General features: G+C 46.3%; 1 protein-coding gene across 1 annotated transcript; it reads left to right on the top strand.

Annotated features, from left to right (window-relative positions):
- The first annotated feature begins 3529 nt into the window (after positions 1-3529).
- Positions 3530-4705, top strand: LOC138796446 (piggyBac transposable element-derived protein 4-like). Its single transcript, XM_069976050.1, has one exon. The coding sequence runs from the start codon at positions 3530-3532 to the stop codon at positions 4703-4705; it is 1176 nt and encodes a 391-aa protein (XP_069832151.1).
- The last annotated feature ends 22903 nt before the right edge of the window (positions 4706-27608 follow it).

The raw sequence follows: 27608 nt of genomic DNA, 5'->3' as shown, positions 1-27608 counted from the left end.
GGGCCGTGTCCCACGTGACCCCCGCCCCCCGATCGTCCGGATTGGCCGTTTGCCGGTAACCGGCTAATCACGGGCGAGGCGGGCAGTCCAAAATATTGATCCCTCCCTGCTCGCCCTCCTTTTCGTCAGGATCGGCGAGCAGAGAGGGTGTACGTGAGTCCCGTGTGCCCCCCGGTACTGCCCCGTTGCTGCCCGGTGCCCTCAGCAGGGAGATCGTGTTAGCAGCACACTCTGTGCTGCTACCACTTCCCCTGCTTCTGATCCGCCTCTGCCCCGCCCCCGCCCCCTCCCTTGTGCCTTCAGCCCCCACCCCCTCCCTTGTGCCATCCACCCTCACCCCCTCCCTTGTGCCATCAGCCCCCACCCCCTCCCTTGTGCCATCAGCCCCCACCCCCTCCCTTGTGCCATCAGCCCCCACCTCCTCCCTTGTGCCATCAGCCCCCACCTCCTCCCTTGTGCCATCAGCCCCCACCTCCTCCCTTGTGCCATCAGCCCCCACCTCCTCCCTTGTGCCATCAGCCCCCACCTCCTCCCTTGTGCCATCCACCCTCACCTCCTCCCTTGTGCCATCCACCCTCACCTCCTCCCTTGTGCCATCCACCCCCACCTCCTCCCTTGTGCCATCCGCCCTCACCTCCTCCCTTGTGCCATCCACCCCCACCTCCTCCCTTGTGCCATCAGCCCCCACCTCCTCCCTTGTGCCATCAGCCCCCACCTCCTCCCTTGTGCCATCAGCCCCCACCTCCTGCCTTGTGCCATCCGCCCTCACCTCCTCCCTTGTGCCATCCGCCCCCACCTCCTCCCTTGTGCCATCCGCCCTCACCTCCTCCCTTGTGCCATCCGCCCTCACCTCCTCCCTTGTGCCATCCGCCCTCACCTCCTCCCTTGTGCCATCCGCCCTCACCTCCTCCCTTGTGCCATCCGCCCCCACCTCCTCCCTTGTGCCATCAGCCCCCACCTCCTCCCTTGTGCCATCAGCCCCCACCTCCTCCCTTGTGCCATCAGCCCCCACCTCCTCCCTTGTGCCATCAGCCCCCACCTCCTCCCTTGTGCCATCAGCCCCCACCTCCTCCCTTGTGCCATCAGCCCCCACCTCCTCCCTTGTGCCATCAGCCCCCACCTCCTCCCTTGTGCCATCAGCCCCCACCTCCTCCCTTGTGCCATCAGCCCCCACCTCCTCCCTTGTGCCATCAGCCCCCACCTCCTCCCTTGTGCCATCAGCCCCCACCTCCTCCCTTGTGCCATCAGCCCCCACCTCCTCCCTTGTGCCATCAGCCCCCACCTCCTCCCTTGTGCCATCAGCCCCCACCTCCTCCCTTGTGCCATCAGCCCCCACCTCCTCCCTTGTGCCATCCACCCTCACCTCCTCCCTTGTGCCATCCGCCCTCACCTCCTCCCTTGTGCCATCCGCCCCCACCTCCTCCCTTGTGCCATCAGCCCCCACCTCCTGCCTTGTGCCATCCACCCTCACCTCCTCCCTTGTGCCATCCACCCTCACCTCCTCCCTTGTGCCATCCACCCCCACCTCCTCCCTTGTGCCATCAGCCCCCACCTCCTGCCTTGTGCCATCCGCCCTCACCTCCTCCCTTGTGCCATCCGCCCTCACCTCCTCCCTTGTGCCATCAGCCCCCACCTCCTCCCTTGTGCCATCAGCCCCCACCTCCTGCCTTGTGCCATCCACCCTCACCTCCTCCCTTGTGCCATCCACCCTCACCTCCTCCCTTGTGCCATCCACCCCCACCTCCTCCCTTGTGCCATCAGCCCCCACCTCCTCCCTTGTGCCATCAGCCCCCACCTCCTCCCTTGTGCCATCAGCCCCCACCTCCTCCCTTGTGCCATCAGCCCCCACCTCCTCCCTTGTGCCATCAGCCCCCACCTCCTCCCTTGTGCCATCAGCCCCCACCTCCTGCCTTGTGCCATCCACCCTCACCTCCTCCCTTGTGCCATCCGCCCTCACCTCCTCCCTTGTGCCATCCACCCCCACCTCCTCCCTTGTGCCATCAGCCCCCACCTCCTGCCTTGTGCCATCCGCCCTCACCTCCTCCCTTGTGCCATCCGCCCTCACCTCCTCCCTTGTGCCATCCGCCCTCACCTCCTCCCTTGTGCCATCAGCCCCCACCTCCTCCCTTGTGCCATCAGCCCCCACCTCCTCCCTTGTGCCATCAGCCCCCACCTCCTGCCTTGTGCCATCCACCCTCACCTCCTCCCTTGTGCCATCCACCCTCACCTCCTCCCTTGTGCATTCCACCCCCACCTCCTCCCTTGTGCCATCAGCCCCCACCTCCTCCCTTGTGCCATCCACCCTCACCTCCTCCCTTGTGCCATCAGCCCCCACCTCCTGCCTTGTGCCATCCACCCTCACCTCCTCCCTTGTGCCATCCGCCCTCACCTCCTCCCCTTTTTTTGTGATTCCCCCTGCGCCGCTCCGTGCCGCCTGTGCTGTTGCGTCTGTCGGTGGCATAGTGTGTGCAGGGAGATCCTGCTAGCAGCATCCTCTGTGCTGCTAGCGGTCCCCCTGCCTCTCTTTGCCCCCCTCAGACCGTTCCTCCGTGCCGCCCCCTCACCTGCCCACCTCACTTTCCCACCCCTGTGCCAACCTCTCCCCCTGAGTCTCTTTGCCCACTCAGACCGTTTCTCTGCCACCCTCCCCCTCACCAGGCCACCTCACCTGCCCACCCCTGTGCCAGCCTCTCCCCCTGACTCTCTGCCCACTCAGACAGTTCCTCCGCCACCCACCCCCACACCTGCCCACCCCTCTGCCATCCCCCCTGTCTCTCTTGTTCTGATCAGTGACTAATCACTGATCAGCAACAAGTGGGCACAGTTTCTTTTCATCTGAAAAGTTAAAAGTGTAAAAAACACACACACTACACAAATAAAGTTTACTGATTTACATAACCCCCCATATCTAAATCTTAAAAAAAAAATGTCCCAACGCCTTTTTTCGGCTGAAGAGGCATATGCTCTTATTGCCTCTGACACCGAAACAGCGAGTGAGGGAGAAGAGGAAGATCCTACTTTCCTTGTTTCGACTTCCTCCTCCTCCTCCTCCTGTTCATCATTTAGTGATGATGAGACCCCAAGGCGCCGAAGGCGTCCAAGGCGAACGCCTCGGGCAGCCTCCCCCGATCTCCACCCCAGTGCTCCCATCTTCACCCCAGCCCCCCATACAAGTGAGCCCATCTGGACCCCAGCCCCCCCCAATTTTGAGCCACAGATTCCTGATTTTGTGGGACAATCGGGAATCCAATTTGACCCCTCAGGCTTCACTGAAATAGACTTTTTTAAACTCTTTTTCAGTGAAGAACTGATAAGTCTGATGGTCGTGCAAACTAATTTGTACGCCCAGCAGTTTCTGGCTCAGCACCCCGTCTCCTCTTTTTTTTCGGGATCCCACAGCTGGACCCCAGTTGATGCAGCAGAAATGACCACGTTTTGGGGTCTTCTGCTGCACATGGGGCTAGTTAAAAAACCCCGAATTAGGCAGTATTGGAGTGTGGATATTTTATATAACACTCCAATACACCGGATGGCCATGACAAGGCATCGCTTTGAGGCCATCCTTAAATTCCTGCATTACAACGATAATGCTAGGTGCCCCCCCCGAGATGATCCCTCTTACGACCGCCTATACAAAATTAGGCCGGTCATTGATCATCTCGCGGCCAAATTTTCGGAGGTATATATCCCAGGGAAATATATCTCCATTGACGAATCCCTTGTCAGCTTCAAGGGGAGAGTCCAATTTCGCCAGTACCTTCCAAGTAAGAGGGCAAGGTACGGCATCAAACTCTACAAACTCTGTGAGAGTACCTCAGGGTACACTCACAGATTTAGAGTTTATGAAGGGAGGGACACCCACATCCAACCTCCAGAATGTCCGCCCACTCTGGGAGTTAGTGGGAAGCTTGTGTGGGAACTGATGTTCCCACTACTGGATAAAGGTTACCACCTCTACGTGGATAACTTTTATACCAGTCTCCCTCTTTTCAAATCCCTCAGTACCCGAGCTACTGTAGCTTGCGGCACTGTGAGGAAAAACCAGAGAGGTCTCCCGAGTCACCCTGTGGCAGAAGTACTGCGACGGGGTGTCTTCAAGGCCCATTGTAGCGACAACATGTTATTAGTCAAATATAAGGACAAACGCGATGTCCTTATTTTGACTACTATCCATGGTCCTGGCACGACCCCTGTTCCTGTCCGCGGTACCACCGCAGTAGCACTCAAACCCGATTGTATTTTGGACTACAATCGGTATATGGGAGGAGTTGATCTTTCAGATCAAGTCCTCAAGCCATATAGTGCTCTGCGAAAAACAAACATCTGGTACAAGAAGTTAGCCGTGCACATGGTCCAAACGGCAATGTACAACGCGTTTGTACTTTACCGTTGTGCCGGCCACCCTGGGAAATACCTCCAGTTTCAGGAGGCAGTTGTCAAGGCCCTGATTTTTTGTGGAGGAGAAGGAGGAGGGCCTAGTACTTCTGCAGCTGCAACTGGAGGTCCCCGTATCGTGCCAGGACAGCACTTTCCTGGCGAAGTCCCTCACACTGGCAAGAAGGGCAAAAGCCAGAAAAAGTGTCGTGTGTGCTACAAAAAGGGGTTTAGAAAGGACACGTGTTATCAGTGTGATACCTGTCCTGATAAACCTGGCCTCTGCATGAAAGAATGCTTCAAGACGTACCATACGTCTATGGAGTATTAATTGCCAATCTTCAAAATTCCCAAATTTGTCCTTTCCAATTCGAGTCACTGGCCACTAAAGATGAGCGGACCGTCGGACTTTTGGTCGCTCTCTCGTCATGCCTGTGATCCCGGCTGCATAGTTGTGCTCCCGCGAATATGCGGGCAGGATATTCCAGGGAATTCTACATGGATTGCCTGGAATATCCTGGCCACATATTCCCGTGAGCGGAACTATGCGGCCGGAATCACAAGCATGACGAGAGAGCAATGATGCCATTGGACCATAAGTCCGAAAAGTTCGCTCATCTCTACTGGCCACATGTAGGGTTTATTTTTATTTATTTATTTTTTTATATAGGGGACATAGGGTCCATATACACGGAAAGATTATCTGCCAAAGATTTGAAGCCAAAGCCAGGAATGGATTTGAAAGAGGAGAAATCTCAGGCTTTCCTTTATGACCTGATCTCTGTTTATAGTCTGTTTCCAGCTTTGGAATCAGACTATAAACAGAGATCAGGTCATAAAGGAAAGTCTGAGATTTCTCCTCTTTCAAATCCATTCCTGGCTTTGGCTTCAAATCTTTGGCAGATAATCTGTCAGATAATCTTTCTGTGTAAATAGACCAATACACGGCATAATTAGTGGAGGGCAGACTTTCCATGTCGGCATCACATGCCGATGTGGAAAATCATACTGGCCTGACAGTTGAGCTTCTATGTTTCAACTGTCAGCCAATGCCGTGCCTATCTCCTAATTTAGACCTCAAATACACATGGGCTCCCAAGGCCCATTGTATTTGCAGGCTTATAATTAGAGCCAGATTTAGATTTTTTTTTTCTAGAAGGGACATACACGGCATAATTAGGGCATGATCACACTGAGCAAAATCGGAGGAATTCCAAAGCAGAGCTCCACTTGTCTCAGTCTCAAACAGTGTTAGTATGGGAGGGCTCGTGCGTCTCCGCTCAAAGAATTTACATGTGAGTTCTTTGAGCGGAGGCGTGCAAGCCCTCCCATAGACACACTGGTTTACACTGGGGCAGGTGGAATTCCAACGTTATTGCTCGGTGTGAACGCACCCTTAGGGCCAGTTCACAATGAGTAAACACGGTGTAAATCCCACCGTGCTCAGTGTGCTCCTGTAAGTGAATGAGAGGACGCACGCTAGTTTGAGCGGAGAGGACAGGGAGCGGACCAGCGAGCACCCTCTCATTCACTTACAGCAGCACACTGAGCACGGCGGAGAGGTCCGCCACGGAATAACGCCGTGTTTACTCAGTGTGAACTGGCCCTTTAGTGGAGGGCAGACTTTCCATGACGGCATCAAATGCCGACGTGGAGAGTCATACTGGCCTTACAGTTGAGCAGTGTGAAAATTGGCATTTCTAATTTTCAACTACTGCAGCACATTCAGTCCAGGAAAATAAATTTTTGAAATGCTTTTGCACCCTACACCTCCTAAATACATTTCTTGGGTGGTGTAGTTTCTGTAATGGCGTCCTTTTGCTTGGGCATTTTTCTATTTATTTTCCTGAGAATGTCTGCAACTGTCAGCCAACTCCGTGCATGTCTAATTTATTTTTCTCTTTTAACCCTACCTATGTGCCGGTCACCAGTGAGGTCCGTGTAGCATGAGGGCTCAAAAGGGCATTCCGGCCTCAAAAGGGCACTCTGTCCTTTTGGAGGCTTGTCCTGTGCCCACATAGCAATTCATTTCCACACCTATATGCAAAGTGGATACCCCCCACAAGTGGGGTCCATATGGTCACTACACCCCTTGTTAAATTCCTTGAGGGGTGTAGTTTCCATAATGGGGTCACTTGTGGGGCATATCTACTGTCTTGGTAACCTGGGGGCTTTGTTAATTTAACATGGCTTCAATGATCCTTTCCGGCCTCAAGAGGGCACTCTGTCCTTTTGGAGGCTTGTCCTGTGTCCACTTAGTAATGTATGTATTAGAAGGAGACAGCACTTTGTAGCGTGAAAAAACAGTGACTTTATTCACACCTCAATGTTGCGACGTTTCGGCTATACACAGTAGCCTTCCTCAAGCATAAAACCAAGTGCCAATACACACACTTATATATGTGAACAATACAATCAATTTCAAAGCATCAGCTGTGAGTCATATAAACAGTGATAAAACAATCAGAAAATATAAATGTTTGGTGAAGTATATACAGTAAAAAATATACAAGTCATCATGTGTCTGTGTTCATTAGTATTCAAAAACATGTGACATAGGGAGCGATCCTCACACCGATCGCTCTATAATCCCAATATCTAGTACATAAACAAAAACAACAAGTGACAATCATGTGTGTGCTATATATTATAATGAAAACAGGGGAGGGATGTTATTACCTAACACACAAGGATGAATGGCGTCCCATGACTCCAGGTGTACCAAGGCGCAGAAACAATGACTACACTGGTGCCGCGTCACTATCCGGCTGCCGCGCATGCGCACAACAGTCGGCTGTTCCGCGGCGGCCATCTTAAAAAAGGGCTGAAATGCCAGGAGTTCGGTTATGGTGAATATCATGTTAAAGCAGAAAATTAATGATGCGAATCTATTAAAAGTGAATTATAAAGAGAAGACATAGATTATAGTGGAGCATATGTGTCAGTTCATAGAAATATAAGCTCACTCACAACCACAGTAGATCGTGTTGTAGACTTGTATATATATGTGACGTCACCTTCCCTGGTGGACTGCGCCACCTTCTATGACTCTATGTTGAAAACTCCAACCTCATGTTTATATATGGCAATCTACACATAGTGCTAACTACCACATAATCAACACAGCAGACCACCAATGAACCTCCGGTAAACCAAGAGACTATCATTGGGGCTGACGTGGAGTTCAACTCAAGTCAATTATTAAGGCAAGGGACAAATTGCACTATATAGTGCTTACAAAAGCGAATAGCACACTATAGTGCTTAAAGGAACAGAATACACTGTGTAGTGTCTGCCAGGACATATTGCACTGTATAGTGCTAACAGGGACGCATTGCACTGCATAGTGCTTACAAAGACACATAGGGGCAAATAGATTCGCATCATCAACCCCCACTAATCCACACTGATTTCACCACTACCATGATTTTACAGAAAAATTGAACAAAGTATAAAGTACAAAAAGAATAATCAGCCTTTTAATAAACATAACTCCATGTGCATGAAAAGATGACATATAATTCTGATATAAAAATATTTAAGTATAAAGTATATATATATAAGTATACTTAAATATTTTTATATCAGAATTATATGTCATCTTTTCATGCACATGGAGTTATGTTTATTAAAAGGCTGATTATTCTTTTTGTACTTTATACTTTGTTCAATTTTTCTGTAAAATCATGGTAGTGGTGAAATCAGTGTGGATTAGTGGGGGTTGATGATGCGAATCTATTTGCCCCTATGTGTCTTTGTAAGCACTATGCAGTGCAATGCGTCCCTGTTAGCACTATACAGTGCAATATGTCCTGGCAGACACTACACAGTGTATTCTGTTCCTTTAAGCACTATAGTGTGCTATTCGCTTTTGTAAGCACTATATAGTGCAATTTGTCCCTTGCCTTAATAATTGACTTGAGTTGAACTCCACGTCAGCCCCAATGATAGTCTCTTGGTTTACCGGAGGTTCATTGGTGGTCTGCTGTGTTGATTATGTGGTAGTTAGCACTATGTGTAGATTGCCATATATAAACATGAGGTTGGAGTTTTCAACATAGAGTCATAGAAGGTGGCGCAGTCCACCAGGGAAGGTGACGTCACATATATATACAAGTCTACAACACGATCTACTGTGGTTGTGAGTGAGCTTATATTTCTATGAACTGACACATATGCTCCACTATAATCTATGTCTTCTCTTTATAATTCACTTTTAATAGATTCGCATCATTAATTTTCTGCTTTAACATGATATTCACCATAACCGAACTCCTGGCATTTCAGCCCTTTTTTAAGATGGCCGCCGCGGAACAGCCGACTGTTGTGCGCATGCGCGGCAGCCGGATAGTGACGCGGCACCAGTGTAGTCATTGTTTCTGCGCCTTGGTACACCTGGAGTCATGGGACGCCATTCATCCTTGTGTGTTAGGTAATAACATCCCTCCCCTGTTTTCATTATAATATATAGCACACACATGATTGTCACTTGTTGTTTTTGTTTATGTACTAGATATTGGGATTATAGAGCGATCGGTGTGAGGATCGCTCCCTATGTCACATGTTTTTGAATACTAATGAACACAGACACATGATGACTTGTATATTTTTTACTGTATATACTTCACCAAACATTTATATTTTCTGATTGTTTTATCACTGTTTATATGACTCACAGCTGATGCTTTGAAATTGATTGTATTGTTCACATATATAAGTGTGTGTATTGGCACTTGGTTTTATGCTTGAGGAAGGCTACTGTGTATAGCCGAAACGTCGCAACATTGAGGTGTGAATAAAGTCACTGTTTTTTCACGCTACAAAGTGCTGTCTCCTTCTAATACATTGGATTATCCCGGACATTGAGCCCAGTCTGGTGAGGCGTGCACTTAACCACTTTTTCTACATTTTGCCTGTGCTGTTATACTATATTTAATCACTTAGTAATGTATGTCCACTTGTGGGGTATTTCCCCCTTCGGCTGAAATTGCTCTGCTCATTCCCCATCCACCCCACTTTTAACCCCTTGAGAAAATGAAAGATTCCAGGCTAGACCAACCTTTTAGTCTAAAAAATTAAATTTTTTATACTAAAATGTTGGTCTAGCTTAGAATCTTTCATTTTCACAAGGGGTTAGAAGAAAAAAATACCCCCTAAACATGTAGAGAATTTGCCCCCGAGTATGGAAATACCTCACATGTGGACTTAAAGTGCCAAGCGGGCGCAAGGAAAGCCTCCAAAGGGAAGGAGCCCCGTTTTGGAAGCTGGATTTGGCGAAAATAGAGGACGGACACCATGTTGACTTTACAAAGCGCCTGTGCTGCCAAAACAGTGAAAATACCCACAAGTGACCCCATTATGGAAAGTACACCCCTCAACGGATCTAAAAAGGGGTGTAGTAAGCATATGGACCCCACTGGTGGAAGGCACATAGGTGGAACAATGTGCTGTGAAAATGAAAAAATTCAATTTTTAATTTTTACAACCCATTGTCCCATATTGTGCCTGCCACCAGTGGGGTCCATATACTAACTATACCCCTTGTTACGTTCCTTGAGGGGTGTAGTTTCCATAATGGTGTCACTTGTGGGGGGTTTCTACTGTTTTGGCTGCACTGGGCCTTTGTAAAGGCAACATGGCCACCGTCCTCCAATCTGGCCAAATCAGCTTCCAAAATCCAAACGGCGCTCCTTCCCTTTGGAGGCTTTCCTAGCGCCCACTTGGCATTTCACGTCCACATGTGGGGTATTTCCGTACTCGGGGGGAATTTCTCTACATGTCTAGCAGTTTTTTTTCTTTTTCAACCACTTATGAAAATGAAAAAATTGAGGCTAGACTAACTTTTTGGTCAAAAAAAAGTAATTTTTCATTTTCTTAGCAGATTGTGCCTGCCACCAATAGGGTCCATATGCTCACTACACCCCTTGTTACGTTCCTTGAGGGGTGTAGTTTCCATAATGGTGTCACTTGTGGGGGGTTTCTACTGTTTTGGCAGCACTGGGCCTTTGTAAAGGCAACATGGTCTCCGTCCTCCAATCTGGCCAAATCCAGCTTCCAAAATCCAAACGGCGCTCCTTCCCTTTGGAGGCTTTCCTAGCGCCCACTTGGCATTTCACGTCCACATGTGGGGTATTTCCGTACTCGGGGGGAATTGCTCTACATGTCTAGCAGGTTTTTTTCTTTTTTAACCCCTTGTGAAAATGAAAAATGTGAGGCTAGACTAACATTTTAGTTAAAAATATAAAATTTTTCATTTTCACGGCACATTGTTCCACATTTGTACCGGTCACCAGTGGGGTCCATAAGCTCACTATACCCCTTGTTACGTTCCTTGAGGGGTGTAGTTTCCATAATGGTGTCACTTGTGGGGGGTTTCTACTGTTTTGGCTGCACTGGGCCTTTGTAAAGGCAACATGGCCTCCGTCCTCCAATCTGGCCAAATCCAGCTTCCAAAATCCAAACGGCGCTCCTTCCCTTTGGAGGCTTTCCTAGCGCCCACTTTGCATTTCACGTCCACATGTGGGGTATTTCCGTACTCGGGGGGAATTGCTCTACATGTCTAGCAGGTTTTTTTCTTTTTCAACCACTTGTGAAAATGAAAAAATTGAGGCTAGACTAACTTTTTGGTCAAAAAAAAGGAATTTTTCATTTTCTTAGCAGATTGTGCCTGCCACCAATAGGGTCCATATGCTCACTACACCCCTTGTTACGTTCCTTGAGGGGTGTAGTTTCCATAATGGTGTCACTTGTGGGGGGTTTCTACTGTTTTGGCAGCACTGGGCCTTTGTAAAGGCAACATGGTCTCCGTCCTCCAATCTGGCCAAATCCAGCTTCCAAAATCCAAACGGCGCTCCTTCCCTTTGGAGGCTTTCCTAGCGCCCACTTGGCATTTCACGTCCACATGTGGGGTATTTCCGTACTCGGGGGGAATTGCTCTACATGTCTAGCAGGTTTTTTTCTTTTTTAACCCCTTGTGAAAATGAAAAATGTGAGGCTAGACTAACATTTTAGTTAAAAATATAAAATTTTTCATTTTCACGGCACATTGTTCCACATTTGTACCGGTCACCAGTGGGGTCCATAAGCTCACTATACCCCTTGTTACGTTCCTTGAGGGGTGTAGTTTCCATAATGGTGTCACTTGTGGGGGGTTTCTACTGTTTTGGCTGCACTGGGCCTTTGTAAAGGCAACATGGCCTCCGTCCTCCAATCTGGCCAAATCCAGCTTCCAAAATCCAAACGGCGCTCCTTCCCTTTGGAGGCTTTCCTAGCGCCCACTTTGCATTTCACGTCCACATGTGGGGTATTTCCGTACTCGGGGGGAATTGCTCTACATGTCTAGCAGGTTTTTTTCTTTTTCAACCACTTGTGAAAATGAAAAAATTGAGGCTAGACTAACTTTTTGGTCAAAAAAAAGGAATTTTTCATTTTCTTAGCAGATTGTGCCTGCCACCAATAGGGTCCATATGCTCACTACACCCCTTGTTACGTTCCTTGAGGGGTGTAGTTTCCATAATGGTGTCACTTGTGGGGGGTTTCTACTGTTTTGGCAGCACTGGGCCTTTGTAAAGGCAACATGGTCTCCGTCCTCCAATCTGGCCAAATCCAGCTTCCAAAATCCAAACGGCGCTCCTTCCCTTTGGAGGCTTTCCTAGCGCCCACTTGGCATTTCACGTCCACATATGGGGTATTTCTCTAAACTGCAGAAACAGGGCAATACATTTTGTGGTGCATTTCTCTGGTAATAGGTTTTCTACTATGAGAGAAATTGGATTACAATATAATTTGTGCACAGAAAATTGAAATTTTCAATTTTCTTACACATTTAGCTTTTATTTCTGTGACTCAACTAAAGAGTTAAAAAACTTTTTGGGAGTGATTTTGAACAGTTTAGGGGGTGCAGTTTCTGAAATGGGGTGATTTGTGGGGGGGTTATTACATACAATCCCCTTAAATTCACTTCAAACCTCAACTGGTCCCTAACAAAAGCTGATTTTGAAATTTTCTCAAAAATTTGGGAAATTGTTGCTAAACTTTTAAGCTTTCCAGTGTTTTAAAAAATTGAAAGCAAGTTTAAAAAATGCTGCCAACATAAAGTAGACATATTGCTAATGTTATTTAGTGTCTAATTTATGTGGTATAACTATTTTCCTTACAGGCAGAATATTTCAAAGTTAGAAAAATGAAAGTTTTCACGATTTTTCACATTATTTTGTGATTTTTCACAAGTATTCGCTATAAATATCCACTCAAATTTACCAGTAATATAAAGTAGAATATGTCACGAGAAAACAATCTCAGAATCATTAGGATATGTAAAAGCATCTAGACATTATTAATGGATAAAGTGAAACAGGTCAAAATCACAAAATTTGGCCTGGTCCACTGGGTCATTTTGGGCCGGGTCCTCAAGGGGTTAAACTCTTTCCACCTTTTTCGAGGAGGCAGAGAACTCGGGATGTTTAAGAACTTTATCAAACAATTTCCACATATCAGGAAACCATTAAATCACAATAAGACTCAATACATAAAGAAACTTCATCATACAGGTAATATCACTGTCCATCTGGAAATCTGCGAATATGTTTGGCCATTATAAGGTCGTCTTTTTGTAGTGTTATCCTCTTGGCATGGAGGCTGCAAAGATACAATCCCTCACGGGAACAAGGAAGGAAGGAAGGAAGGAAGGCCTCTGCTGCCTCCTGAAGAGCCATTATTGCTGTACTCTGCCATTAGTACGGTACATCTTTTGTACGCTCCATACACACTTCCCTCTCCAGCCGTGTAAATGATGCTTTGCTGATTAATATCTTTAATATTTCCTAATTTCCATCAGTGTCCTGACTCCTGGGCAGTAAATACTTTTCCCATGCGTACTCTGGGATGGTGGGGAAAACAGTTTCTTTTGTGCTTATGACAAGCTGCTGTATGTAGTTGTGACAATGGAGCATGATAACTGCGAGGTGTTGGCAATGGAAACCTATCAGGCTTTTGCTGTAATTTTCCTGCTCAGGCCTGTGGTCACAGCCGCACACCAAAGAGGAACCAGAATGGCAACTCTTTCCTCCCTCTGCAATGGCTGTCACATCCCATCGTGTCCCAGGATGGATTTTCTTATGTCGCCCATCCCTTCCCTTTCTCTGTGCAAGGTAACTGAGCAAATGAAAAAAACAACCCAGCTGCTCACCAAAACGGTTACAGAAAAAAGATGGTCCGGGATATACAGATTAGAGGAGGAGTTTTCTGGCTTAAAAATGAGCAGTCACTACTTGGTGCACATTAATAGTAGGGGGTTAAATAGAGAAGCTGATCATAACAGATGCTGCCAAGGGGCCTGGGAACGGCACCTTCAGAAGTCATGAAATAGTCAGCGTGGTGTTTCTCACCACTACCTCAGTTAGATGGTCTGTTGAGCCCCCGTTGACACAGGCACTAACAGCTGCAAGTGTGTCAGTGTACACATCTGGGGTTTCATAGTCCCAAACATATTTGTGGAGAACACCAGCAGCTTTAATGTCAAGGTCAACTGCAGGGAAGTGGTAAAAACCCTCTACTTAATACTCATAATCCCAAAGGTGCACTGCCGAGGTGGGCAAGATACCTGCATGTGGCAACAATCACTAATGAGGACCACTGAGAAGTACTTGCACTGCGATGTTGACCATCACGGCTGCTACACACGTAAAAGCTTATCATCGACAGCACCTATGCAGTTGGGGCAACAGGCCACAGATTGTTACTGCCTGCAACCAAATCTCTGGGGTCTGACAGGGCAAGAATACAAGGTATAAAGAAACCTATGCTATTCATTATAGAGACAACCTATATGGCCACTGGTGTCTCTGTGCATGTTGTGTCCACACCAGAGCCTTCCAAGCCAAGGCACACTATGCCAGGCCTTGTGACTTACTGGGCATCCTGTAAGAGGGTGGAGGAAAGGAGGACAGACCTGGGATGGTACACAAAGTGGCTACAGAGGGACACCCCCTCCCCACCTTACCTTCCACCACCCGCTGAGCTAGCAGACCTAAGGGAGCTTTTAAGTGCCCTCTGCTGTGAGTACTCCTGGTGTGAGTGGGTGCCGGCCATTGTCACAATCTCCTAGCCATGGTAGATGTCCTCCAGGATCTCTTCTCTGTATACCATCTCTGCAGTCATGTTTGTGTGCAATAGATATTGTACAAACAGGCTTTTTTCCGAATTGGAGCAGATGGGGATGGTCCATGACTCGCACACTCTATGAATCAATGTGCTTAGTATGCTCTTCAGCTTGTAGTTTTGGTTGTATCTCCACAAATTGTTTGTCATTGTACACCTCGGGGGAGGGGTTTCGATAAGAAGTAGTTCTCAGCATCAGTCTCCTAGAAGAATGGGCCTGACCTTGTCAAAGTAGACCGGAAACCATCTCTCCTCCTTTTGGGTTGAGAGCAAAGGTGGCTATTTGCTTGGATGCAGTCTTGTGCTCTTCTACCATGATGACAGCATACAGTGTCCTCTTGTACACGTCCAAATACCACTATGTCACTTACAGATTCATAGGCTTCACAACACCTTTAGTTGGAGGTGTCTGAGTATTGGCACTGCCTGAAATACAAGATCTCAAGCGAGTCTGACTGGTAAAGTTGACCTTGGACGAATTGGAGGCTGTTGAGAAAGTTGGGCTTGGCAACATAGAGCATTCCCACACTGCGGTGACTGGGACATCCATGGTAACTTTTTTTATGCACAACCTCACGGCGGATGTGCTTTTAGCCTCTCGTGTATATCCTGCATCAGGGTTAAGATGTGCTGGCAAGAGCTTTATAGTCTGGGAGAGTCCAGGGGTTGATTGGTGGCTTGTATCTGGTAGGTAAGGAACCTCCTTACACACTTCACATAGTTGGAGATGGTCTGGTCACTCAACTTCTGGTCACATACAGTAGCCTGTTAAAGAAAATGCTTCCTCTAAATATCCCTGACCCACCTGATGTCAGTGGTGGTGGGATTTATGAAGTACAAAAAGCGTCCAATGTTTTCAGCTTCCTGTTGGCAGTGGTAAACTGAGTGTCCCCTGCAGGTACTTGGTGAGGCCTGCCAGTACTGGGTTGGTGCTGGGGTGTCTCAAGTAAAGTCCTGCACTTTTCCTGTTCAACCGCTTTTGTGTGGTCCCCCATGTAGCAAGGGCCCTGCATGGGTGGAAAAGGACAGAGGTCAGTGTGTTGTATCGGTGGAAAGAGAAGGTCAGTGCCTGGCCAGCGGTGGTTGTCCTGCTACCATAAGATAAGCCCCCCTAATTACCTTCTTACCTTTGCATCCTCAGGTCATGCACTCCCTCGCTTGTTGACGGTTCCTCATCCCTGGATGAGTTTGTTGGGCTATCACTGGGGTAAATGGGGCACTCCTCGCTGATGTATCTTTTCTGCATGGTCTCATATGTTACACAAGGATCCTCTGGATGTTCCTTAGGTAGTTACATATGGTCGGCTCGGTTAGCATCTGATCCCTCAGGCTGGTAAAAGCTGTGGATTCTCTCAAAGCCCCTTACCCATCGCATAGATGTGGTGGTGGCTAGGTCTATAAAAAAAACTGACATGTTTTTCCCCTCTTGACGGTAGTGCTTGACGTCCAGGGTCCCCCTAATGTATCCAGTGAAGCCCACCAGCCCTGGGTGGTTCATGGGGTGACGGCAGTAGAGGCCTCACATGCTTTTCTAGTTTTATCCGACCACTGTGTTGAAAGGATAGTCAGTACCTTGCCCTGGTTGGTAGTCTTGCAGTCCTGAGGCACCTCACCACCCACTTTTGCGTACTAAGGTATCAAAAGCTCTCGCCGGTGGCTGGTTCCTCCACCTTCATCCTCTATGGCGAGGGGACCACAGTCTTCGCTCTGGTCCGGGCTAGCGGGCAGGCCCTCACTCCGGCATGGGCTTGTCTGCGGGAAGTGCTGGGAGCTGGAAACGATTAGTTTGATTAAATGATTAGTGTACAGGGTAGACGTAAGCATTGTTTTCTAGAACTACAATAAGACTGAATGAAGAATAAAGGTGCCTGAAGGTATTAACCTGAGTCTAAGAATTAACCCTATATACGTCCATACTCTTAGAGTTTGGGGTGGCAAATGTAATGGACAACTTGTGTTGTATCTTGAAAAGGATAACTAGATCTTTAGTTCTGTAGAATTGGAGTGGGAACTACAAAAGGATGCGTATGTGTATTAGGGCGATGACTTGTCTGTATGAAATGTTTAACATATTATGTGTTGTATAATAGAGGGGGAGAGGCTATATATAGGGGAGTGGGACAGAAGTAACAGATGGAAAGCATCTGCTTATTGAGACCTGATGGTGTAACTGTACTCATTCTGTAAATCTTCTCAGGGTAATTTTTGTCCCAGTCTCCTCCCCTAATTCGAGGTCTCACCACCTCCATTCCAACAAATCTTCACCCTGAGACATTGGCATCATGTTCTGTATTGATGTCTGGCAATGGCTTTATCCGTTTTATTCCTCACGTCCCTGATATGTTCACCTATTCTCCTTTAAATCCATGTGTGCAGCAGTTCACATAATTCCAGATCTTATAAGACTTCTTGACAAACAAGGCATCTTCTACAGCGCAGCTCAAGGTGGTCTCTTCACTATCTCCTCCCAGTAAGAATATTTTCTTGGGTTGAGGTTGCTCAGTCTTCACCCCCATGGGTTTGAAGTTTTTTTTTTTTTTTACTATTCTTGAAGTTAGCTGTTAAGGTACGTGTGGTTCTGTTCCTATATTATTTTAATACCTGTATCATGAATGAAGAGTAAGTACAGGTGGGTGGAACCTGCTGTCTCATCTATTGTATGTCCTGGTGGGTAAGATGGTTCCTTCGGGATAGCTTCACTGTGTGATATTATCTCTTTGGAACTTGCATTTTGTTCATTACAATCTCATTCTCTTGTTGGAATTGTGTGTATTATGCTGGCTGATAATGCCATGATTTCTGGCTGATCCTTGTAGGCATCAATGATATAAAATTCTTACCTGGACATTTCTCCCGAGCCACCTTTTTATTTTCAACTGGTTTCCCACTTCACTGAGGCACTGAACTCAGGGCGTTTTAATAAGAACTGTTGGAAACAATTTTTTACATATCAGGAAACCATTAAAACCATAAAATTAAATACAAAAAGAAGCTTCTTCATACAGGTAATATCACCTTGCATCCCCCATTCCCTGTATTCTAGCCAACATTGTCTTTCCGCAGAGTGAACCTCTTTGGAAGCTGCAAAGTTATGAAATCTCAAACAGGTGAACAAGAAAGAAAGAAAGGTAGGAAGGCCTCTGCTGCCTCCTATAGAACCATAATGGCAGCACCTTGCCGTACGGCACATCTCTACGCTCCATACTAACTTCCCTTACCAACTGTGCAAATGCTGCTTTGCCAATTAGTAATTTAGTTGATTTTTAGATATTTTCAAATCTCCATTAGTGTCCCGGCTCCTGGGCCGTAGATTCTTCATTAGTCCAGTTTGTTTCTTGTGGTGTTTGTACTTCTGCACAGAACATTAGGATTAGGAGACATGGTGTATGGATGCTTGTCTTCCATTTCTGTTAGGAAACTTTTTCTATTACGTAAACTCCTTCATACAGGGAATATCACTGTGCGTCCACCATGCTCTGTTCGTCTAGCCAATGGAGGTCTTTTTGTAGCGTTATCCTCTTGGCATGGAGGCTACAAAGGTTAAAATCCTCAAACAGGTGAACAAGGAAGGAAGGAAGGCCTCTGCTGCCTCCTGTAACGCCATCATTGCTGTACTTTGCCTTTGGTGCGGCATCTTTTGTATACTTCATACACACTTCTCTCACCAGCCGTGTAAATGATACTTTGCTGATTAGTAGCTTAGTTGATAGTTGATATTTTCTTATTTCCATTACTGTCCTGGCACCTGGGCGGTAAATCCTTTTTCTATGCATACTCTGGGATGATGGGGGAGACACTGCATGTCTTGCTTCATGACAAGCTGCTGTATGTAGTTGTGGTAATAGAGCGGCATACCTGCGTGGTGTTGGAAATGGAAACCAGACTACGGCTGTAATTTTCATGTTAAGGCCTGAGGCCAGCTGCTCATCAAAACTGTTAAAAAAAAAAATGGGCCGCCACATACCATTTATTAGAGGAGCAATTCTCTGACTTAAAAATGACACATCTTGGTGTACATTAATAGTGGAGGTTTTAATGTAGAGGGCTGAAAGCCATCACTCATGTGGCCGCTGATCGTAACGGAGGCTGCCAAGAGGCCTGGGCACACTCTTAACACTCTACTTACTACTCATAATCTCAGGGGTGACTGCTTCACACGTATATGCTTACCGTTAATGGCACCCATGCAGTTGACCACAGACTGCTACTGCCTGCTACCAAATCTCCTTGGTCGGATTAGGCATTACTACAAGCTGAAAATGCTCCCAGATTCCAGATATGGTAGACTGACCAACCCAGAATTGGAGATGCAACGATACATAACTCCATAACTACATAACTGATAGGGTAAACCCAATATCTCTGTCGAAATGGGACGCCAGGGCATGTGACAACAAAGCCTGCCGAACCAGGGCCCACCATACCAGAGCCTACTGAGTCAGGGCTCACCATGCCAGGGTTTGTGACCCACTAGGCATCCTGTCAGAGGGTGGAGTAAAGGACAGACCTGGGATGGTACACAAAGTGGCTGCAGAGGGACACCCCCTCCCCACCTTACCTTCCACCATCCGCTGAGCTAGCAGACCTAAGGGAGCTTCTAAGTGCCCTCTGCTGTGAGTACTCCTTCTGTTGTTGTGTGGTGGTGGTTTGGTGAGGTGGGTGCTGGGCGTTGTCACAAGCTTCTGGCCATGGTAGATGTCCTCCAGAGTCTTTTCTCTGTATACTATCTCTGCAGTCATGTTTGTGTGCAATAGATATCGTACAAACAGGCTTTTCTCCGAATTGGAGCAAATGGTGATGCACAGTCTATGGATCAATGTGCTTAGTATGCTCTTCAGCTTGTAGTTTTGGTGGTATCTCCGCAAATCGTTTGAGTCATTGTACACCTCAGAGGTGGTGTTCGGTAAGAAGTAGTTCTCATCATCAGAGTCTCTTAGAACAATGGGCCTGACCTTGTCAAACCTTAAACCATCTCTCCTCCTTTTGGGTTGAGAGCAAAGGTGGCCACCTGCTTGGATGCAGCTCTTCTACCCCGATGGCAGCATACCGTGTCCTTTTGTACACGTCTAAGTACCCACTATGCCGCTCACACAGATTCATAGGCTTCATGACACCTTTCGCTGGAGGTGTCGATTATTACCACTGCCTGGAATACAAAATCTCAACGAGTCTGACTGGTAAAGTTGGAGGCTGTTGGTTTATTTGCATCATGATTGGAGAGTAAGGAGAGGTGGCTTGTATGTCCTGGTGAGTAAGATGGTTCCTTCGGGATAGTGTCACTGTGATATCTCTTTGGAACTTTTTTTCATTCCAATCTCATTCTCTTGTTGGAATTGTGTATGTTTTGCTGGCTAATAATGCCATCATTTGTAGGGATCAATGATATAAAAGTCTTACCTGGACATTTCTCCCAAGCCACCTTTAGGCACTCAACTCGGATGTTTTATTAAGAACTGTTGGAAACAATTTTTCCACATCAGGAAACCATTAAAACCATTAAACTTAATACAAAAAGAAGCTTCTTCATACACCTTGCATCCGCCATTCCCTGTATTCTTCTAGCCAACATTGTCTTTCCGCAGAGTGAACCTCTGCATGGCGGCTGCAAAGTTATGGAATCTCACAGGTGAACAAGAAAGAATGAAAGGTAGGAAGGCCTCTGCTGCCTCCTATAGAACCATTATGGCAGCACCTTGCCGTACGGCACATCTTTTGTATACTACATACTAACTGTACGCTCCCTCACCAGCTGTGCAAATGCTGCTTTGCTGGTTAGTAACTTAGTTGAATTTAGATATTTTCAAATCTCCATCATTGTCCTGGCTTCCGGGCGGTAAATCCTCTTTTGACACATACTCCGGGATGGTGGGGGAGATGCAGTCCTTCATTTTTGCTTCATGACAAGCTACTGCATGTAGTTGTGACAAAAGAGCGACATACCTGCGAAGTGTTGGCAATAAAACTTGTTACGTTTTTTAATTACAACGTAATCTCATTCTCTCTCGTTTTGGATTCTAAGTGTAATTTCTGACTGGTCCATACAGGGATTAATGGTATCTAAAAGTCTAACCTGGACATTTCCCCGAGCCAAGTGAGAATTCCAATTTTCTTAATCTTCCTCTCCCTCACTTACCGGTAGCAATAAAGGATATAAACTTTTTGTATAAGATCTCGTCTCTGGATTTTCCTACTCTTTCTAATGACAACGTATTAGTCCCATCACCCTGTCCCTTAGTCGGCCTCCCATGCCGGGGTTTTTATATACCAGAATACTGCACCATTAGGAGGTGCAGTACCTGTTTGAGGCAGATAATTGTGTAGATGTAGACCTGTCTTTAGTATTTATCCCAATAGCAGTATCATGTGCAGAGTGTACTTTTACACATCTTGCTCCATCTTGCAGAGGTTTTGGAGTCATTTGAGTTTCTTCCGACAGGTCATTAGTCCAGTTTGTGTCTTGTGGTGGTTGTACTTCTGCACAGAACATTAGGATTAGGAGACATGGTGTATGGATGCTTGTCTCCCGTTTCTGTTAAGATGGGCCACAGCGGGCACCTGGACCATAGAATCCTGGCTTGATCTGGGTGCGGATGCTCATTTAAAACCACACAATGCCGTGGTTTATTGCATACGAGGGGTTTATTTAAAAGTACATAGGCCTCCTATTCCAGGGGGGGGGGCCTTTCTCAAGTGAACAGTAATGACATCAGTAAGCAATTTAAACAGCACATCCCATTACATCGGAAAATGACTTCCGGGTCATGTTACATATGTATACTCCATATTGGCTGGCCTGAATATATTTGTGCACAATAAATAGTGAGATAAGGTGTCTTATGTATTACTTACAGTTTGGAGGATCGGCGCTCAATGCCGGTATATGGTCACGTGAGCGGCCGTCCTACGTCAAGTCATGTGAACAGTCGCACGTTCAGTACGTTCACGCGTCATCACGCTGGAAAGTAGTGGCATCACGTGATATCAGCAGTGCTGCCTACGTCAACTGCGTAGCAGAGAACGAAGAATAGAGAATGCAGATAATAGAACAGTATATAAAAATCTATATAGAACTTGATGATAGAATTAATCGATCAGTTCTATACATTCATTGAGGCCATCCGGTGTTAAGGTTTGGATCTGGTAGATCCAAAAAGACTCCCTCTTGCACAGTAATGACCAACGATCTACGCTATTCTCTGAGATTTGTTCTATAGGGAATATTTTAACATGTGAAAAGCAGCTGTTATGGGTTTCAGTATACACTTTGTTTCATGAAACCCTTGTTAGTATTATGGCGGTGGCCATTAATTCTTTGGTGTAGAGGTTGCTTGGTGCGCCCAATGTATTGAAGGCCACAATCACAGCTAAGTAAGTAGATGACAAATGTACTGGAACAATGCAACCTCTGTCTAATGCAGTATGAGGTGCCGGTAACATTTGAACTAAAGGTTATTGCCCCATGGGCTATATTATGACAACAGACAAAGAGGTTTTCCGCATTTGTAAATGCCCTTTCTTGTTTTGTGATTATTTCTTTTTGCTTTATTTTCTGCAGGAGTTATGGGGCGCATCCTACTGGGGGCAATTATATTGCGGACTGTCATCCCTCTGCGAAATGTCAGCCCTGGTTTCTTGGGCAGAATATCTCGAAGGTATGTATCAGAAGGTAAAAGATGCCAAAAAGATGTTTTTTTAAAATTCTCTCTATATTAAGTGGACGTTATCCTTCAATGACATCACTTTTACTTCTCTTCTCGAGGAGTGTTGTCTGGGATACTCCAAGATTTCTGTAGAAGGCATTCCTGATTAATTGTGTGGGATAACCCTTTTCGAGAAATGTATTTTGTAGAATTTTTCCTTGAGTTTTAAAATCCTTATCGGCGGTACAGTTCTTCCGGATCTGATGGAATTGACTGTAGGGAATGTTTTTTATCCATTTTTTATGGTGGCGACTTTTATAATTTAAAAAACTATTTGAGTCTACTGATTAAAAATTAGTTTTAGTGGTAATTTTATTATCGAGATGGCTAATACTTAAATCTAGGAAAACAATATTTTTGCTATCAAAACAGGGTGTAAAATTCAACCCCCATTCGTTAAAATTCAAATGCGACAAAATTGTTAATTGAAACTGAGTCCCCTCGCCATATTAAAAACCGGTCATCGATATACCTTCTATAAAAAATTATATGTTCTGTGGCCCAGGGGGAGTCTGCGATGAATAGGGACTCGAACCGCCCCATGAAAAGGTTTGCATAACTGGGTGCGGCCCGAGTCCCCATCGCAGTCCCCCTTATCTGCCTATAAAATTTATCCTGAAAGGTAAAAATGTTGTGGTTTAAAACGAAATCCATTCCATGTACTAAGAATTTAATTTGTGGAATTTCATATAGCCCACATTTTTCTAATGAAAATCTCATTGCTTCCAACCCTCTTGCATGTGCTATATTGGAATAAAGTGCAGTAACATCAAGAGTTAAAAACATAAAATCGTTCTCCCAAGATATCTGTAGAATATCTTTAATTAAGGTGCTTGAGCCTTTTAGATAGGACGGAAGATCAGTAACCACCGGTTGTAGACAAAGGTCTATATAATTGGACAGATTAGCTGTTTCTGTTTTTTCTTTCCACAGAACATAATCCTCATCCATATTTTTTTCGAGGAGGCAGAGAACTCGGGATGTTTAAGAACTTTATCAAACAATTTACACATATCGGGAAACCATTAAATAACGATAAAACACAATACATAAAGAAACTTCATCATACAGGTAATATCACTGTTCATCTGGAAATCTGCGAATATGTTTGGCCATTATAAGGTCGTCTTTTTGTAGTGTTAACCTCTTGGCATGGAGGCTGCAAAGATACAATCCCTCAAACGGGAACAAGGAAGGAAGGAAGGCCTCTGCTGCCTCCTGAAGAGCCATTATTGCTGTACTCTGCCATTAGTACGGTACATCTTTTGTACGCTCCATACACACTTCCCTCTCCAGCCGTGTAAATGATGCTTTGCTAATTAATATCTTTAATATTTTCTAATTTCCATCAGTGTCCTGACTCCTGGGCAGTAAATACTTTCCCATGCGTACTCTGGGATGGTGGGGAAAACAGTTTTTGTGCTTATAACAAGCTGTTGTATGTAGTTGTGACAATGGAGCATGATAACTGTGAGGTGTTGGCAATGGAAACATATCAGGCTTTTGCTGTAATTTTCCTGCTCAGGCCCGTGGTCACAGCCGCACACCAAAGAGGAACCAGAATGGCAACTCTTTCCTCCCTCTGCAATGGCTGTCACATCCCATCGTGTCCCAGGATGGATTTTCTTATGTCGCCCATCCCTTCCCTTTCTCTGTGCAAGGTAACGGAGCAAATGAAAAAAACAAGCCAGCTGCTCACCAAAACGGTTACAGAAAAAAGATGGTCTGGGACATACAGATTAGAGGAGGAGTTTTCTGGCTTAAAAATGAGCAGTCACTACTTGGTGCACATTAAATAATAGTAGGGGGTTAAATAGATAAGCTGATCATAACTGATGCTGCCAAGGGGCCTGGGAACGGCACCTTCAGAAGTCATGAAATAGTCAGCGTGGTGTTTCTCACCACTATCTCACAGTTAGATGGTCTGTTGAGCCCCCGTTGACACAGGCACTAACAGCCGCAAGTGTGTCAGTGTACACATCTGGGGTTTCATAGTCCCAAACATAGTTGTGGAGAACACCAGCAGCTTTAATGTCAAGGTCAACTGCAGGGAAGTGGTAAAAACCCTCTACTTACTACTCATAATCCCAAAGGTGCACTGCCGGAGTGGGCAACATACCTGTATGTGGCAACAATCACTAATGAGGACCACTGAGAAGTACTTGCACTGTCATGTTGACCATGGTGGCTGCTACACACGTACACAGCACCTATGCAGTTGGGGCAACAGGCCAAAGATTGTTACTGCCTGCAACCAAATCTCTGGGGTCTGACAGGGCAAGAATACAAGGTATAAAGAAACCTATGCTATTCATTATAGAGACAACCTATATGGCCACTGGTGTCTCTGTGCATGTTGTGTCCACACCTTAGCCTTCCAAGCCAAGGCACACTATGCCAGGCCTTGTGACTTACTGGGCATCCTGTAAGAGGGTGGAGGAAAGGAGGACAGACCTGGGATGGTACACAAAGTGGCTGCAGAGGGACACCCCCTCCCCACTTTACCTTCCACCACCCGCTGAGCTAGCAGACCTAAGGGAGCTTTTAAGTGCCCTCTGCTGTGAGTACTCCTGGTGTGAGTGGGTGCCGGCCGTTGTCACAATCTCCTAGCCATGGTAGATGTCCTCCAGGATCTCTTCTCTGTATACCATCTCTGCAGTCATGTTTGTGTGCGATAGATATTGTACAAACAGGCTTTTTTCCGAATTGGAGCAGATGGGGATGGTCCATGACGCGCACACTCTATGAATCAATGTGCTTAGTATGCTCTTCAGCTTGTAGTTTTGGTGGTATCTCCGCAAATCGTTTGTCATTGTACACCTCAGAGGAGGTGTTCGGAAAGAAGTAGTTCTCAGCTTTAGTCTCCTAGAAGAATGGGCCTTACCTTGTCAAAGTAGACCTGAAACCATCTCTCCTCCTTTTGGGTTGAGAGCAAAGGTGACTATTTGCTTGGATGCAGTCTTGTGCTCTTCTACCATGATGACAGCATACCGTGTCCTCTTGTACACGTCCAAATACCTACCATGTCACTTACAGATTCATAGCCTTCACAACACCTTTAGTTGGAGGTGTCTGAGTATTGGCACTGCCTGAAATACAAGATCTCAAGCGAGTCTGACTGGTAAAGTTGACCTTGGACGAATTGGAGGCTGTTGAGAAAGTTGGGCTTGGCAACATAAAGCATTCCTCCACTGCGGTGACTGGGACATCCATGGTAACTTTTTTTATGCACAACCTCACGGCGGATGTGCTTTTAGCCTCTTGTGTATATCCTGCATCAGGGTTAAGATGTGCTGGCAAGAGCTTTATAGTCTGGGAGAGTCCAGGGGTTGATTGGTGGCTTGTATCTGGTATGTAAGGAACCTCCTTACACACTTCACATAGTTGGAGATGGTCTGGTCACTCAACTTCTGGTCACATAGCCTGTTAAAGAAACTGCTTCCTCTAAATATCCCTGACCCACCTGATGTCAGTGGTGGTGGGATTTATGAAGTACAAAAAGCGTCCAATGTTTTCAGCTTCCTGTTGGCAGTGTTTGACTGAGTGTCCCCTGCAGGTACTTGGTGAGGCCTGCCAGTACTGGGTCGGTGCTGGGGTGTCTCAAGTAAAGTCCTGCACTTTTCCTGTTCAACCGCTTTTGTGTGGTCCCCCATGTAGCAAGGGCCCTGCATGGGTGGAAAAGGACAGAGGTCAGTGTGTTGTATCGGTGGAAAGAGGTCAGTGCCTGGCCTGGCCAGCGGTGGTTGTCCTGCTACCATGAGATAAACCCCCCTAATTACCTTCTTACCTTTGCATCCTCAGGTCATGCACTCCCTCGCTTGTTGACGGTTCCTCATCCCTGGATGAGTTTGTTGGGCTATCACTGGGGTAAATGGGGCACTCCTCGCTGATGTAGCTTTTCTGCATGGTCTCATATGTTACATAAGGATGCTCCGGATGTTCTTTAGGTAGTTACATATGGTCGGCTTGTTTAGCATCGTCCCTCAGGCTACTAAAAGCTGTGGATTCTCTCAAAGCCCCTCACCCACCGCGTAGATGGGGTGGTGGCGAGGTCTATAAAGAAAACGGGACATGTTTCTCCCCTCTTGATGGCAGTGGTTGAAGCCCAGGGTCCCCCAAATGTATCCAGTGAAGCCCACCAGCACTGGGTGGTTAATGGGGTGACAGCGGTAGAGGCCTCGTATGCTTTTTCTGGTCTTATCAGACGACTGTGTTGTAAGGGTAGTGGGAAAGAAAGAGAATGGTCAGTACCTTGCCCTGGTTGGTAGTCTTTGCCCTCCTGAGGCACCTCACCAGCCACTTTTGCATACACGGGTATCAAAAGCTCTCACCGGTGGCTGGCTCCTCCACCTTCATCCTCTATAGTGAGGGGACCACAGTCTTAGCTCTGGTCTGGGCTAGCGGGCAGGCCCTGGCTCCGGCATGGGCTTGTCTGCTGGGAGCTGGAAACGATTAGTTTGATTAAATTATTAGTGTACAGGGTAGACGTAAGCATTGTTTTCGAGAACTACAATAAGACTGAATGAAGAATAAAGGTGCCTGAAGGTATTAAACTGAGGAAGAATTAACCCTATATACATCCATACTCTTAGAGTTGGGGGTGGCAAATGTAATGGACAACTTGTGTTGTATCTTGAAAAGGATAACTAGATCCTTAGTTCTGTAGAATTGGAGTGGGAACTACAAAAGGGATGCGTATGTGTATTAGGGCGATGACTTGTCTGTATGAAATGTTTAACATATTATGTGTTGTATAATAGAGGGGGAGAGGCTATATATAGGGGAGTGGGACAGAAGTAACAGATGGAAAGCATCTGCTCATTGAGACCTGATGGTGTAACTGTACTCATTCTGTAAATCCTTTCGATTTCTTTTCTCAGGGTAATTTTGTCCCAGTCTCCTCCCATAATTCGAGGTCGCACCACCTCCATTCCAACAAATCTTCACCCTGAGACATTGGCATCATGTTCTGTATTGATGTCTGGCAATGGCTTTATCTGTTTTATTCCTCACGTCCCTGATATGTTCACCTATTCTCCTGTAAATCCATGTGTGCAGCAGTTCACATAATTCCAGATCTTATAAGACTCCTTGACAAACAAGGCATCTTCTACAGTGCAGCTCAAGGTGGTCTCTTCACTATTTCCTCCCAGTAAGAATATTTTCTTGGGTTGAGGTTGTTCAGAGACATCACCCCCATGGGTTTGAAGTTTTTTTTTTTTTGAATTTAGGGGTAAGGTACGTGTGGTGCTGTTCCTATATTTTTTTTAATACCTGTATCATGAATGAAGAGTAGGTAGAGGTGGGTGGAACCTGCTGTCTCATCTATTGTATGTCCTGGTGGGTAAGATGGTTCCTTCAGGATAGCTTCACTGT

Source organism: Dendropsophus ebraccatus, chromosome 7 (assembly GCF_027789765.1).
Source record: "Dendropsophus ebraccatus isolate aDenEbr1 chromosome 7, aDenEbr1.pat, whole genome shotgun sequence".
In the NCBI taxonomy this organism is placed as follows: domain Eukaryota; kingdom Metazoa; phylum Chordata; class Amphibia; order Anura; family Hylidae; genus Dendropsophus; species Dendropsophus ebraccatus.
The sequence above is the reverse complement of the archived record's forward strand: the minus strand, read 5'-3'. Positions and strand labels throughout refer to the sequence as shown.